The sequence below is a fragment of the Oryzias melastigma genome, linkage group LG6 (assembly GCF_002922805.2).
Source record: "Oryzias melastigma strain HK-1 linkage group LG6, ASM292280v2, whole genome shotgun sequence".
NCBI classification, from domain to species: domain Eukaryota; kingdom Metazoa; phylum Chordata; class Actinopteri; order Beloniformes; family Adrianichthyidae; genus Oryzias; species Oryzias melastigma.
The window spans coordinates 33,074,781-33,087,111 of NC_050517.1; the positions used below are offsets into that span (position 1 = coordinate 33,074,781).

The 12,331-nt window shown below is 39.1% G+C and overlaps 1 protein-coding gene across 6 annotated transcripts in view; it reads left to right on the forward strand.

Annotated features, from left to right (window-relative positions):
• Positions 1–10,015, forward strand: part of tspan9a (tetraspanin 9a) — a 337,382-nt gene extending 327,367 nt beyond the window's left edge. For all 6 annotated transcript variants that reach the window (XM_024281296.2, XM_036212565.1, XM_036212564.1 and 3 more), the window contains one exon: positions 8,438–10,015. In XM_024281296.2, coding sequence (XP_024137064.1) covers positions 8,438–8,509 — 72 coding nt within the window. In that variant the 3' untranslated portion in view covers positions 8,510–10,015. The remainder of the gene's footprint in view (positions 1–8,437) is intronic.
• The last annotated feature ends 2,316 nt before the right edge of the window (positions 10,016–12,331 follow it).

Sequence of the window (12,331 nt, forward strand, 5' to 3'; positions counted from 1 at the left end):
TTGGAGTGATAAATATATATTTTAAAACTAGCCTATCCGGGGAGCTCCGAAAACACGTCTTCACATGGCTACGCTCACCAGCGCCCCAACTGTAACTTTTTAACATAATTATGAATTAGATATATACCATTACCTTTGTCAATGCTAGTGTGAATGCTGTAAGCTGAATTTGGCCGCTAAAATGCGGAAATTAGCTGAAAACGCTAAAGCTATTAGCCAGCTAAAATATTAGCTAAATGCCAAATTAGCTTAAAAAAAAAGAAGAAAAAAACTTAGGTTAGCCAAAACAGCTAGCATGTTGCTGAAAAAAATAGCTAAACTGAAAAAGGACAACATTAGCCGAAACAGCTAGCATTTAAATATTAGCCTAACTCCAAAACAGCCTAAAAAACATATTTTAAAAAAGGCTAAATTAGCCAAAACAGCTAGCATTTGGCTAAAATATTAGCTAAAAAACCTAAATTAGCTACCAATTTCAGCATCTTCAGTGGCCAAATTCAGCGTACAGCATTCAGACTAATATTATAACAGGCAATGCTATATTTCTAGTTCATAATTATGTTAAAAAGTTTTAAAATTGTAGTTTTAATGTGTTTAATAAATGTTTATCCTGTTCGGCCCGCGACCGAAGACTTGTTTTGGATTTTGTCCCCTTGTGCGATTGAGTTTAACACCCTGAAGTAGATCCTCTGAAAAAGCTAGTATCTAATGAATATTCACATCAGGAGATGTTTCTTGAAACTCCAAACTGATGTGTGTTTTTAACTATAACCGACACATCCAGTCTCATCACATTGATTAGATTCCAGGACGGTTGAGTCCTAGCTTCAATTAGCTAAAGGAGAAGTCTTTTCCTTTGGGGTTCACATATTTTTTCCATCCTACACTTTGAATTTTTACATATTTTGAGCAACAAAACATATAAACTTACCTTTTTTTGTGTTGTATAAATTATCTGGTGATGTGACTTAGAATAAGATCCGAACATCTTTTATGACAAATTCATGTAAGTAATCCCAAAGGGTTCACATACTTTTTCTTCAAACTGTACGTCCAAAAAGTTTTGTAATGTTCGGAGACCTCTGAGCGATCTGTTGCGGAGCGTTTGAGGCCGGTGGGCGTTCTTGGCTCCCACGCGTTATGAAATAACGATTCAAAGCCACCTGCTGTAGCCTGCTGCAGTCAGGTACAGAGTCACCTGCATGAAAGGACAGAAAAGATGCTGCATAAAAGCACATGAAGCCTCACCACCTCCGTGGTGTTTTAGTGATATTCTGAAGAAGACTTCTTGATTGCAGTAGCATCAAACATGTGCATGCAGACTTCAGGAAAACACTTCAGCTGGGATTTTAATGGAAAGATGACATCAACTTTATCTGAAATGTGAAACTGTTTTGTGAAAAACAAACATCATCTTTGAGGATGCAGCGACCAGAACTGCAGGAAAAAGCAGACTTTCATTTTGAGCTCAGATTATTAGATTCAGTTCTGAGAAATCATTTCTGTTGTCGCAAAAAAATGTTCCGTCAAAAAACACACTTTTCTCTTAAAGCCGAGTACTTTAGGCTGATGTATCCAGCGCCGCAGTCACGACTGTCCTTACGGGGGATCTGGGCGTCTGCAGGCCCATAAATGGTCAAATCTGTAGGAGACGAGCAGATGACCTTCAGGAAATATCAAGGTCACAGACCACTCAGTGACACAATGCTCACGCACATCTTTTCTATGGGTATGCTGCGGGGGAGAGGCTGTAATGAACACTTATACAACACCTAAGAATACGTAATAACTTTATTTTTTAACCTCCCCAAATCCTGCAGACTGTACAAGGAGCCCATCAGGCTGTTCACGTCATACGTGCTGCAGCAAAGGGGACAATGTATGCTTACATATATATATTTATAGATTAGCAGAGGATGTTAGAATGTAATACTTTCAGAGAGGAACAACACATGAATCACACTGCACCAAACAGAAGCACAGAGAAATAAATATAATAAATAATACAGAATAGAGAACATAGCTGATCACTCTTTAAAAACAAAGACAGGATGGTCTTCTTTTCTCTCAGCTAACTATCTCTTTATTTTAACCCTTTAACACCTGAGCTCAAATGTTTATGTTCTTTGATTTACTGTAAGTTTTCAACCGTTAACAGGATAATTCCAGTAGATTCTGAAGGAGAAAAGCGTCTCGACAGCAGCTTCTCCCCTTTATTTGTTTCTGGCATTAAATCAAATGAGGAACGTTAAGCAAAAGAAAAAAACTAAATAAAAACCTACAATTAACTATTTTTAAAGTTCAAGACAAACATTTAATAAAACATATTTAAAGTATCTTCAAAACATATAAATACACTCAAAATATTTGCTCACTGAGGATTATTTATAAAAGCAAAACACTAATGACATCTATGAACCAAAGATATTCCTATAGATGAATAAAAAACTCTGGGAGCCCATATGAACGAAGTGTGCTTTGAGACATTCCTTCTTAAAAAGGGGACAATATATATATATATATATATATATATATATATATATATATATATATTAAAAATAGCAGAAGATGTTAGAATTTAATACTTTCATGGAGGAACAACACGCGAATCACACTGCACCAAACAGAAGCACAAATATAATAAATAGAATAGAGAACATACAGTAGCTGATCACTCTTTAAAAACAGCGAGCCGCTTTTTTCCTTCAGAATCTACTGGAATTATCGTGTTAACGGTTAAATACTTACAGTTTGTTAACCCTTTAACATCTGAGGCGTCACCAGTTACACTTTAACACAAAATCTTTAAAATACTGTAACTTTTCAACCACCAACATGATCAATGAAATTACAATATATTCTGAAGGAGAAAAGCGGCACGAAAAGTTACAACAAATCAAAGAACATAAACACTGGAGCTTCGGTGTTAAAGGGTTAATTGAAGACTGGCTCTGAAGCTGCGATCAAACCGCCATTGGAAACTTGTGTTTCCAATGAAACGTCTATGGAAATGCGTTCAGAATTCATGTCATATCAGACTTAGACTTATTGATCCCTTTGGGACGGCACCCTTGGGGAAATTAAGTTTTCAGTAGCTTATAAAAGTATACACAATAAAAATCTCAATGTACAAATCACTACGCACATTTATAAGATACTTTACTTACAAAACACGCCCATTGAACATGTTGAAATGTGAATTATTTGCGCTGAAATTCCCTTTTCTCAGCTTCAGAATCCACTTAAATTACGGTAATTGTGTAGTTCGAAGAACATTTGTTATTTTGCTGCTGCCGGAAATTTTGACATTTTTGTGTTTAAGCGTCACCTGCGACGCCTCAGATGTTAAAGGGTTAAATCTTCATGTTTCCCTCTCATTCGTCAATAATACTCTAATATGTATTCGTAAATTGTAGATTTGTTGCCAACAGATGATTATTTTTCTTCGATATACATGTTTTCATTCAGGAAAAATATATATTTTTTTTAAATGGGGACAAATTTCCTTTTTGCAGTAAAAATCCGGCGGTCGGCTGAATATTTTCACTCTCCTTCATCTCCACAAACTGACAGCTTCCTTCACCTGAGCTCTATTCCCGGCCCGCTCCCATAACAATAGACGTCTGAGCGGCACCTTTTTCCTAAATCCGTTTAATCTCGGCACCTCCCGTACCCGACGTTCAGGCCGCTCCTCACCTTCCGATCCTGAAGCTTTCAAAAGAGCCGTCTGCGTCCGGCCCACCTGCTGTCTCCGCTATCTTTAGCTGTTGCCTGTGTACTCGTGTGCGTTTTTTCAGTATTCCGCCCGTCAGCCGCTGTGATTTAGCTTTACACTCTGGTGTCACAGCCAGCCTTAAGCCTCTGAACATTAATCCTCTCTTCATTCAGAGCACGCCGGCCTCCGCGCAAATCTGCTTGTTGAATGTAATAAAAGTGAGCACGCCGTTAGTGGGCTTAAACTTTAGGGTAATCTCCCCTCGCCCGCGGTGACGGCCTTTTGGCGCCCGTCTGCGGTGAAACCGTCTAAAAAAAGAGGCTCCGTCAGCATCACCTCTCCATCAGGAATTCCCAGATTTCATCCAAAATCTTTCCAAGATTTCCCGGACACAGAAGGCTGATGAAGCCGTTCATTCTGCTGCCTTTAATCTGGACCCCCTGACAGGGACGGACGCCGCGGATCGTGGGGGTTCAGATAAATTAGGTTACGATCAGAACAGACAGCTGTTCGCTCCTTTCTATTCAGTCATTAAAACCTCATCCGTCCATTAGCGGCTCCATGTCAGCCCAGCTAAAGAAGCAGGACACCCATATTATCATCTCTATTTTCACAGATCTGCTGAAAGGCTTTTTCTTTTTCACACATTTAAAAAAAATGTTTTGTCTTTAAATCTGAATAGAATATATCTCCAGTTAGAGCATTCAAACCATTTTTTCACTTCAAACCCTAAAAAACTAAAGATTCTGATTTTTTTTTTTACTTCTGCATTAATAAAAACCATTGATGGCGTTTTATGAGTAATAAATAAAATTTAAGAGCAGTTTTAAGGTTGAAAATACATATTGAAAACTTAAAGGAATTATTGAAAAATTGAAAAAACAAAAAGGAACATTTGAAAAACTTGAAAATAAAATGTAAATTTGATTACAAATACCTAAAACTGTTTTTGGACTATCAACTTTTCCTTTTTTTGTTTTTCCCTATTTGCTTTCAGTTCTGTTTTTAGTTTTAATTCAGACTTTTTGCATAATTTGACATGGGGGCGGGGCTATGCATGGATCAACCCCCATACCAGACTAAGATCTAAGCTAACGGCTTGGCCTATAAATTACCAGATGTTTGTTTAACAGAGTGATAATGTTCTTATGTAACCTCTTAATTGTTAATGTGTTAATTCCAGTAGATTTTGAAGGAGAAAAGCGGCTCGTCGAGCCGCTTTTCTCCTTCAAAATCTACTGGAATTATCACAATAACTATAGAAAAGTTGTAGTATGTCAAAGATTTTCTATTATAAATGAGGTTATTGTTCACTAAAGTAAAAAAATGAAATAAAAATCAAGTCACCATTGAAAATCTGGCTTCCTTCAGCGTTTGCCTCCTGCTTCAAAGTAGGCGTGGAGAGTCGAGGAAGGGAAGCCGAGCTGTCAGATTATCTCATTTAAAGACAAGGTGGAGGACAGGACAACAAAGAGTGTGATGAGGAGCGGATCCTCCTGGAGTCGGCGGCGGTACACGATCGCCACGGGCGCTTGGATGAGGATTTAGACTAAATTTAGACGTACGTTGGCTGGAATTCTTTCTTCATCTTAAATGGTTTGAGTTCTGTACCGACGGATGACGGAGAGCCGAACAAAAACTTTCCAGACGTGGACATAATGACTCATCATTCTAGCAGCTGACACGGCGCTTTGGGTTTGGAATGACAGGAGCTTAAGGTGGGATTTGACTCCGCTAATTAGATTTTGCCGGCCTCCCCGAGTTCATCAGGCGCGGCAGCGTCTCCTTGTGAAAACTGAGTTTTCTGCTCTCCGAAATGTTCCCGATAACAGTTTTAGGAGTCGTCTTGTGACTCCGTTTGATGTGGGAAAGTATCGGGGGGGTAATGGAAACTTCAAAGCGGGGAGAGGGGTACTTTGATTCAGCGGCGTCTCAATTTCCTTCATTGGCTCGACGCTCGCTGTTCGTTTTCTCCGTCACAAAGATCTGTTTGAGCGGACGAACAGAAAATGGTCGTTCAAAAAAAGGAAAAAGGAGCGTCGACATCAAACAGGAAACGGTCTTTGGTGTTCACTATTCTGATACTAGATGTAACACGCTGTTAAGGCTCGACGCTCTGACTGTCAGAGAAGGAACGTCTCAAGGAACCCAGAAAACAGGAGTCGAGGATCGAAAAAACAATCGATTGTATTGGACAAAAATGAATAATTAAGGACTTTTAGACTAAAAAGTGGTAGTATGGTGGAAAAGGTGACGATGAGGTAGTCCAGAGGTCCACATGAGGCTCTTTTAACCCTCCATTGTGGAGCTGTGCTTAAAATAAAGTAACTGTAAAGGAAAAAGTTCGTAAGAAGTAAAAATCAACTTAAACTAGACTGTGTGAATCATTCAACGAGGATCCTGACAACGGTAGCCGAAATTCTCCATCAGTCCTTTGTAGTTTATCAAAGTCATACTGACACTTAATTTTGAGCTTCATTTATTACAGAAAATCAATTTATTGTCATCAGCACAACTAGAATTAAAGCTACGTTAGGTTATAATTGGGGATGTCTCGATCCGATCACGTGGTTGTTGTCCGATCAAAATTGGACTTTGTTGTCCAATCAGGATCAGATATTTCATTCGTTCTTACTATGGTCAGCACTTTATATTACAATCTTATCATTCCGGATAAATACTCCACTAAAAGTCTGTATGTCATGAAAAGATCACAACATGTTAATCCCAGAAAACAGCAGCAGCTCAAGCAGAAGGCTCAATTTTTACTTGTTTATTAAAGCTACTTCACAGAAGTGTTTTATTGAAGTTTTTAATGATAAAAGAATATTAATGAAATATAAATACGGGACAACACTAATCTGTTTATCTAATTTGTTCATGTTTTAAATGTGTTACAAAAGTATTGGATCGAGACTCGGTATCGGCAAATCCACAAAATCCAATGATTTGGAATCGGGCCCAAAAAAACCTGATCGGGAAATCCCTAGTTATAATCCACTGGATTATAAAGCAGTGTTTCTATTTTTGAACAAATTTAAGGATTTAAAGTGTTTCTCATGGTTTAAATATTGAATAGAATAATTTATTGTTACAGACTCGAGGTCCAAAAAACAAAACTATAAAAAAAAAAAAAAAAAAAACATAAATTCGTACGTAAAAGGTACAGAAATGATACTACATATATAAATACTAAGACCAATGGACATAAGAATCAAAGTAAAAACACGTGTTACAAACGTAAAAACGGTTAGGCTGAAAAATCTGTCCACACTTTTAAGGTTTTGCACTTTTAAGGTTTCCATTGTCAGTCGTCTTCACAATGACTTAATAAATAAACATGTTTAGTTAATTGTATTAAAAGAACAATTAATACGAAAAAACAATAATGTGTTATCTAACTCTCTTACAGTGATTCATGTAAACAGATTAAATTATTCAAAACAAAATGGCTGTTTTGGCGTCAAAACTACAAGTAACAAAAAATGTCCGAAACGGACAAAAACTCAAAGTAAATAAAGCATTTTGGCTCAAATGTGATGTGAAAACACACAACAGAAAGGTCTGAATAATAATCAAAAAGTGTGAAAAAGCTTGTGACAGGCAGGAGACCTGTCCAGGGTAAACCCCACCTTCGCCCATCAGTAACCGGGATAGGCTCCAGCACCCTCGCGACCCCGGAAGGGACGAAGTGGACAAGAAGATGGATGAATGAATGAAAAACTAACACAGACGCTAAGCTTAGCTTAGCTTATGGTAGTTTAGCTTATTTTAGCTTAGCTTATTTTAGTTTAGCATATTTAGCTTAGCTTATTTTAGCTTAACTTATCTTAGTTTAACTTATTTTAGCTTAGCTAAGCTTAGCTTATCTTAGCTTATCTTATGGTAGTTTAGCTTATTTTAGCCTAGCTTATTTTAGTTTAGCATATTTAGCTTAGCTTATTTTAGTTTAGCATATTTAGCTAAGCTTATTTTAGCTTTAGTTTAGCTTAACTTATCTTAGTTTAACTTATTTTAGCTTAGCTTAGCTTAGCTTATGGTAGCTTAGCTTATTTTAGTTTAGCATATTTAGCTTAGCTTATTTTAGCTTAACTTATCTTATCTTAGTTTAGCTTATTTTAGCTTAGCATATCTTAGTTTAGCTTATTTTAGTTTAGCATATTTAGCTAAGCTTATTTTAGCTTTAGTTTAGCTTAACTTATCTTAGTTTAACTTATTTTAGCTTAGCTTAGCTTATGGTAGCTTAGCTTATTTTAGTTTAGCATATTTAGCTTAGCTTATTTTAGCTTAACTTTTCTTATCTTAGTTTAGCTTATTTTAGCTTAACTTATCTTAGTTTAGCTTAGATAAGGTTATTTTAGCTTAGCTTATCCTTGCTAATTTTATCTTAGCTTAGCCTAGCTTATCATATTTTAGTTGAGCAGTAAATTATGCAATGGATTCATTATCACGGTTACAGACTGAAGCGGCCGCTAGACTCTCCGATGAGTAGGTCGAGGTTCAGTCGTTTGGTATCCGAGGATGCAGATGAAGTTCTGCGGACCAGTTTGTAATCTGCCGAGTCAGAACCGCAGCAACAAGAAGCAGACAGGAAGTGATCTGCCGACCCGAACTTAAATACTGGTTGGGCCCCGCCAAAATACGGCACCCCAGGTGTGCACGATTGAGGATGACAGGCGTTACATAGAGAAACTGACGTTCTCCGTCTGGTTTCCTCCGCAGCTCCTGGGAATGGCGTTCTCCATGATCCTCTTCCACCACATCCACAGAACGGGGAAGAAGTACGACGCTTAGCCTCCTCGGACGGCGGATGGGATTGGATCCGTTTTCCCGTCATTTTTAATCTCCTCCCCAGATCTGTACAGCTTCCAGACGAGTTCCTTCCCTTCTCCGCTCCTTCATCTTCTCATTTTGCCAAAGAGTAACACAACTGGAAGGGACAACAACAACGAGGGACGTTCGGCGTGGAAGAGCATCCCATCTGTTGGCACTCTTCATTGTATTAGTATTAATACTACTTTTTGCTTGGACTAACACTTTACTGGAGCGGACGGAGGAAGACTTTCTTAAAGCCTCTCAAGGCAGAGACACCCATGAAACTGGAGACTTCTTCAGGCCCCGCCCCCTTTGTAAATGACCCGATACGGCATGACGGTTTTTCTCTTCCTTCAGCGTAGATTTATTTTTCAGCACTCCTGTGGAATGTAAGCGGTCGATCGTGTGAAGGCGCTCGCCTTCGGAGGCGGGCGTCTCACGCCGAAGCGTCAGAGGAAGTGAGTTTATTTTATACCAAATTTTCTAGATTCATCTGAAAAAGGAAGTGAGGTGGAATCATCATTTATTCCAGGATGAATCTCTTCTTTACTGGATTGTATGATTTGTGTGTTTTTGTCCAATCATGCGTCTCTGCAGTCATGGATGGTTCTGGCGTTGGAGGCGAGACGCTTCCTCCAGGCCCCGCCCTTCTTTAGCCTCCGTCTCTTCCATCCCAGCATCCCTCCTTCATGCCGCTCACGCAGCAGACATTCCTGCTCATTACTCAGTTACACCTCTGGTTCGTAACTCTTCACGTGGCGCCGGGAGACGAAGCCGCTGCAGCACAGGCAGATCAAAGGCCAGGCAGATAGGTACGGCGGCGCCCTGTAGGACACGTCTGTTTCTGTCTGTTTACACGTGAATGCGCCGCAGGAGGCCCGAGCCTCAGACGGAGAACGCCCTCTGGGGCTCCAGATCTCCTGAGATGAAGCGTTCTGAAGAAACAGCTCATTGTGAGGACGATGAGGTCATCACTTCAGCTGTTAGCTTTAGACCAGCGTGACCTTCCTGAGGGTTCTGTTCATTTAGAGCAGAAATGAATGAACTGAAGAACACTCGTCTTAGAGTTAAAGTCCCACTCCGATCATCTTCTGATCTGTTTTCAAAGCGTTCTCAGAGCTCTTTTCTAGGGCTGGATAGTGTCAATCATTTCCAAAACCGATTTAATTCAGATTTTTTTAGATTTTTTTTGATCCTCTCAATTAAATAACATTTTGAGTTTACACATTTAGACTCATTTGTTTAAAAATACATTCATAATGTTTTGAAGATACTCAAAATAATCTGATACAGTTCACATACTGTAAAATGTACTAGTGAAATAATGATATTATATCATACGTGGATTCTAAAATGGAGAAACTAACAATTGTTCTGCTTCTCCTGGAGGACGTTTCAGTTTGGCCACTAGGTGGCGATCATATTATAGCAATACACCTTAATCCAGAAGAAGAAGAAAGAATGAACAAAAAACTGAATTATACGGAGACCCTAAAGGGACATTGAAGTAAAAAAAAAGTGCGCATCAGATTTTTTTTTTCTTTGAGAAAAATAACAGTAACTAGTTCAACATAGTAACTGGTGCTCACCAGACAGTAAAAGAAAAAAAAACTGTAATTACTGCGCAACAGATAGTGACTGGTGAGCACCAGTTACTATCTAGTGCTCACCAGATACTAACCAGAATACATTTTTTTTTAGAAAAAAAAAACAGTAACTGGTGCTCACCAGATATTTTTACTTCATTATTTATTTATTTATTTTTTTTTTTACTTCGATGTCCCTTTTAAGGGCTCCGTAGATTTAGACCACATATGGTTACTAATAAAAAACATTTACTTAAAGGAGTTTGGAAAATTCATATAAAGATGATAATTTAGTCAGCAATATATGTTTGGGTCAACCGAGCGTTAGCATTAGCCGTCCTATGGGAAATCTCATTATACGTTAGCATCAAGCTATCGGACTTTAGCATTACGCGTTAGATCGATCTCTACTTTTACGTATCGATTATTGATCTAGTAAGCTTAGATTGATTTTATCGACCCTGCCTTAGACTTTTCATGATGTTTTTAGCCAAAATAAAAAAAACTGATTTGTTTTCTGGACATAGTTTCTGCAGAGAGGCAAGAAATCAGAAATTAATTAGAAATTCACCTCTGAGTTGTGAAACAAAATTTAAATCTTAATGTTTAAACCATAATTTTCATCGGAGTGGGTCTTTAAACACAAAAGATTCTGCTGAAAACTCAAAATAGTTTTTTTGCATTTGTTTTTGGTCCATGGTCCATCTCTGTCCTTCGTCTGATTTTATCTAAGCACCTAAAACCAAACCAACAGAACATATCTGTTTAAATCATTCGCCGTTGTTTCCTTTTTGACGCCTTAACTCAATCCGGCTCTCTAATCTCTGATGGTACAAATCCCGATGTTGTGTTTCCGTGCTCATGAGCGCGAGTGCCGCCGTCGGTCTGCAGCAGCAGCAGCTGCTGATGAAAGCCTGCAGAGCCTCCAGAGGTTTGAAGTGGCTCCAATCTAAATTTAGTCCACAGATTTATTCCACAAGAAGAAAACTTGTTTCTAGATCTGGTTTGTCCAACGGCTTCCTTTCATGATCATTTCAAAGACGGTATTTTTGGGAGGAGCGTGCAGCTGTGCAGCAGGAAGCTGCAGCCTGCGATCCTTGGGGGTTTGACTCCAGCTGCGCAGACACCAGTGGCTGCACACTGACGTACCGCATCGAGAGAAGGAGCTCACAGGACGGGTCTGAACCCCGACGACTGACTGAGGAAAAACCACTTCAGCGGGAGTAAATCCAAACTTCAGAACCGGATCCTGCAGGTTCTCTTAACCCTGAAAGATCCAACAGTCTGATCTCCGTTTCTGCTTCACGTCTTTTTCCTCCGACTGCGTTTGATTTGAAGACTCGGCGGCGAGTTCAAACTATGACAGTGGTGTTATTTTTGTACATTGTTGTTGCTGTTTTAATGTTTGTTTTTCTACCAATTGCTTCTGGTCTTTGGGTTTCTGGCGGACGCCACGGCTGTAGGAACATCACGTCAACGTTCTTATTTTCCGTTCTGCTCTGCGAGGTGCAAAAACACCTTTCTGTCTTAACGCTGCGCCCTAATTACAGCCGAAGTCATGGGGGGCGAGCTGGAGTTCACAGAAGACACGCTTCTCACAGTTTCAATGATGACGCCGGCTTATAACCGGCAAACTGCCAACGCCAGACCCATTCTGCGTTTGTGCGTCGCTCCACCGCATCAGCCTGACTGTACATAAGCTCATCCTACCGCTGTTGGAACTTGGTGTTAACACATTCGTCGAGCCACCGATGAGAATATATACAAAGAAGAAGAAGCGTCTTCGAGCAGCTTTCGCCGTCCTCCATGTTTGCAGAAGCCGTGCAAAAGTTTATGTAAATTTCCGTCAGCATGGTTTCCATGCTTTATTTGATTGCCGTTTGATCTCACAGTTAAGAAACATATTTCTCAAATGAAGTCGTATTTTCCATGAAGGGGCATCGAATATTCCCTCTCATCCGTGGAGGAAGCAGAACGAGGGAGATTTAGGGAAACAAAAATGCAGTAATTGGCCTTTGTGATGTGAGAAACTTAATCAAAAAAGTTGGTATATTTTTAAAAAATGTAAAAAGTGATTTCCTGTCATCTGATGATCCCTCTGCAGAGGATACGAGTTTTATTTTTGCACATTTCTATGGGGTCAAATCGGATCTGCTTAAAGTGAACAAAAAACAGATTGAGAAAAAAAATGTACATTTTAAACTTAAAAAAACAA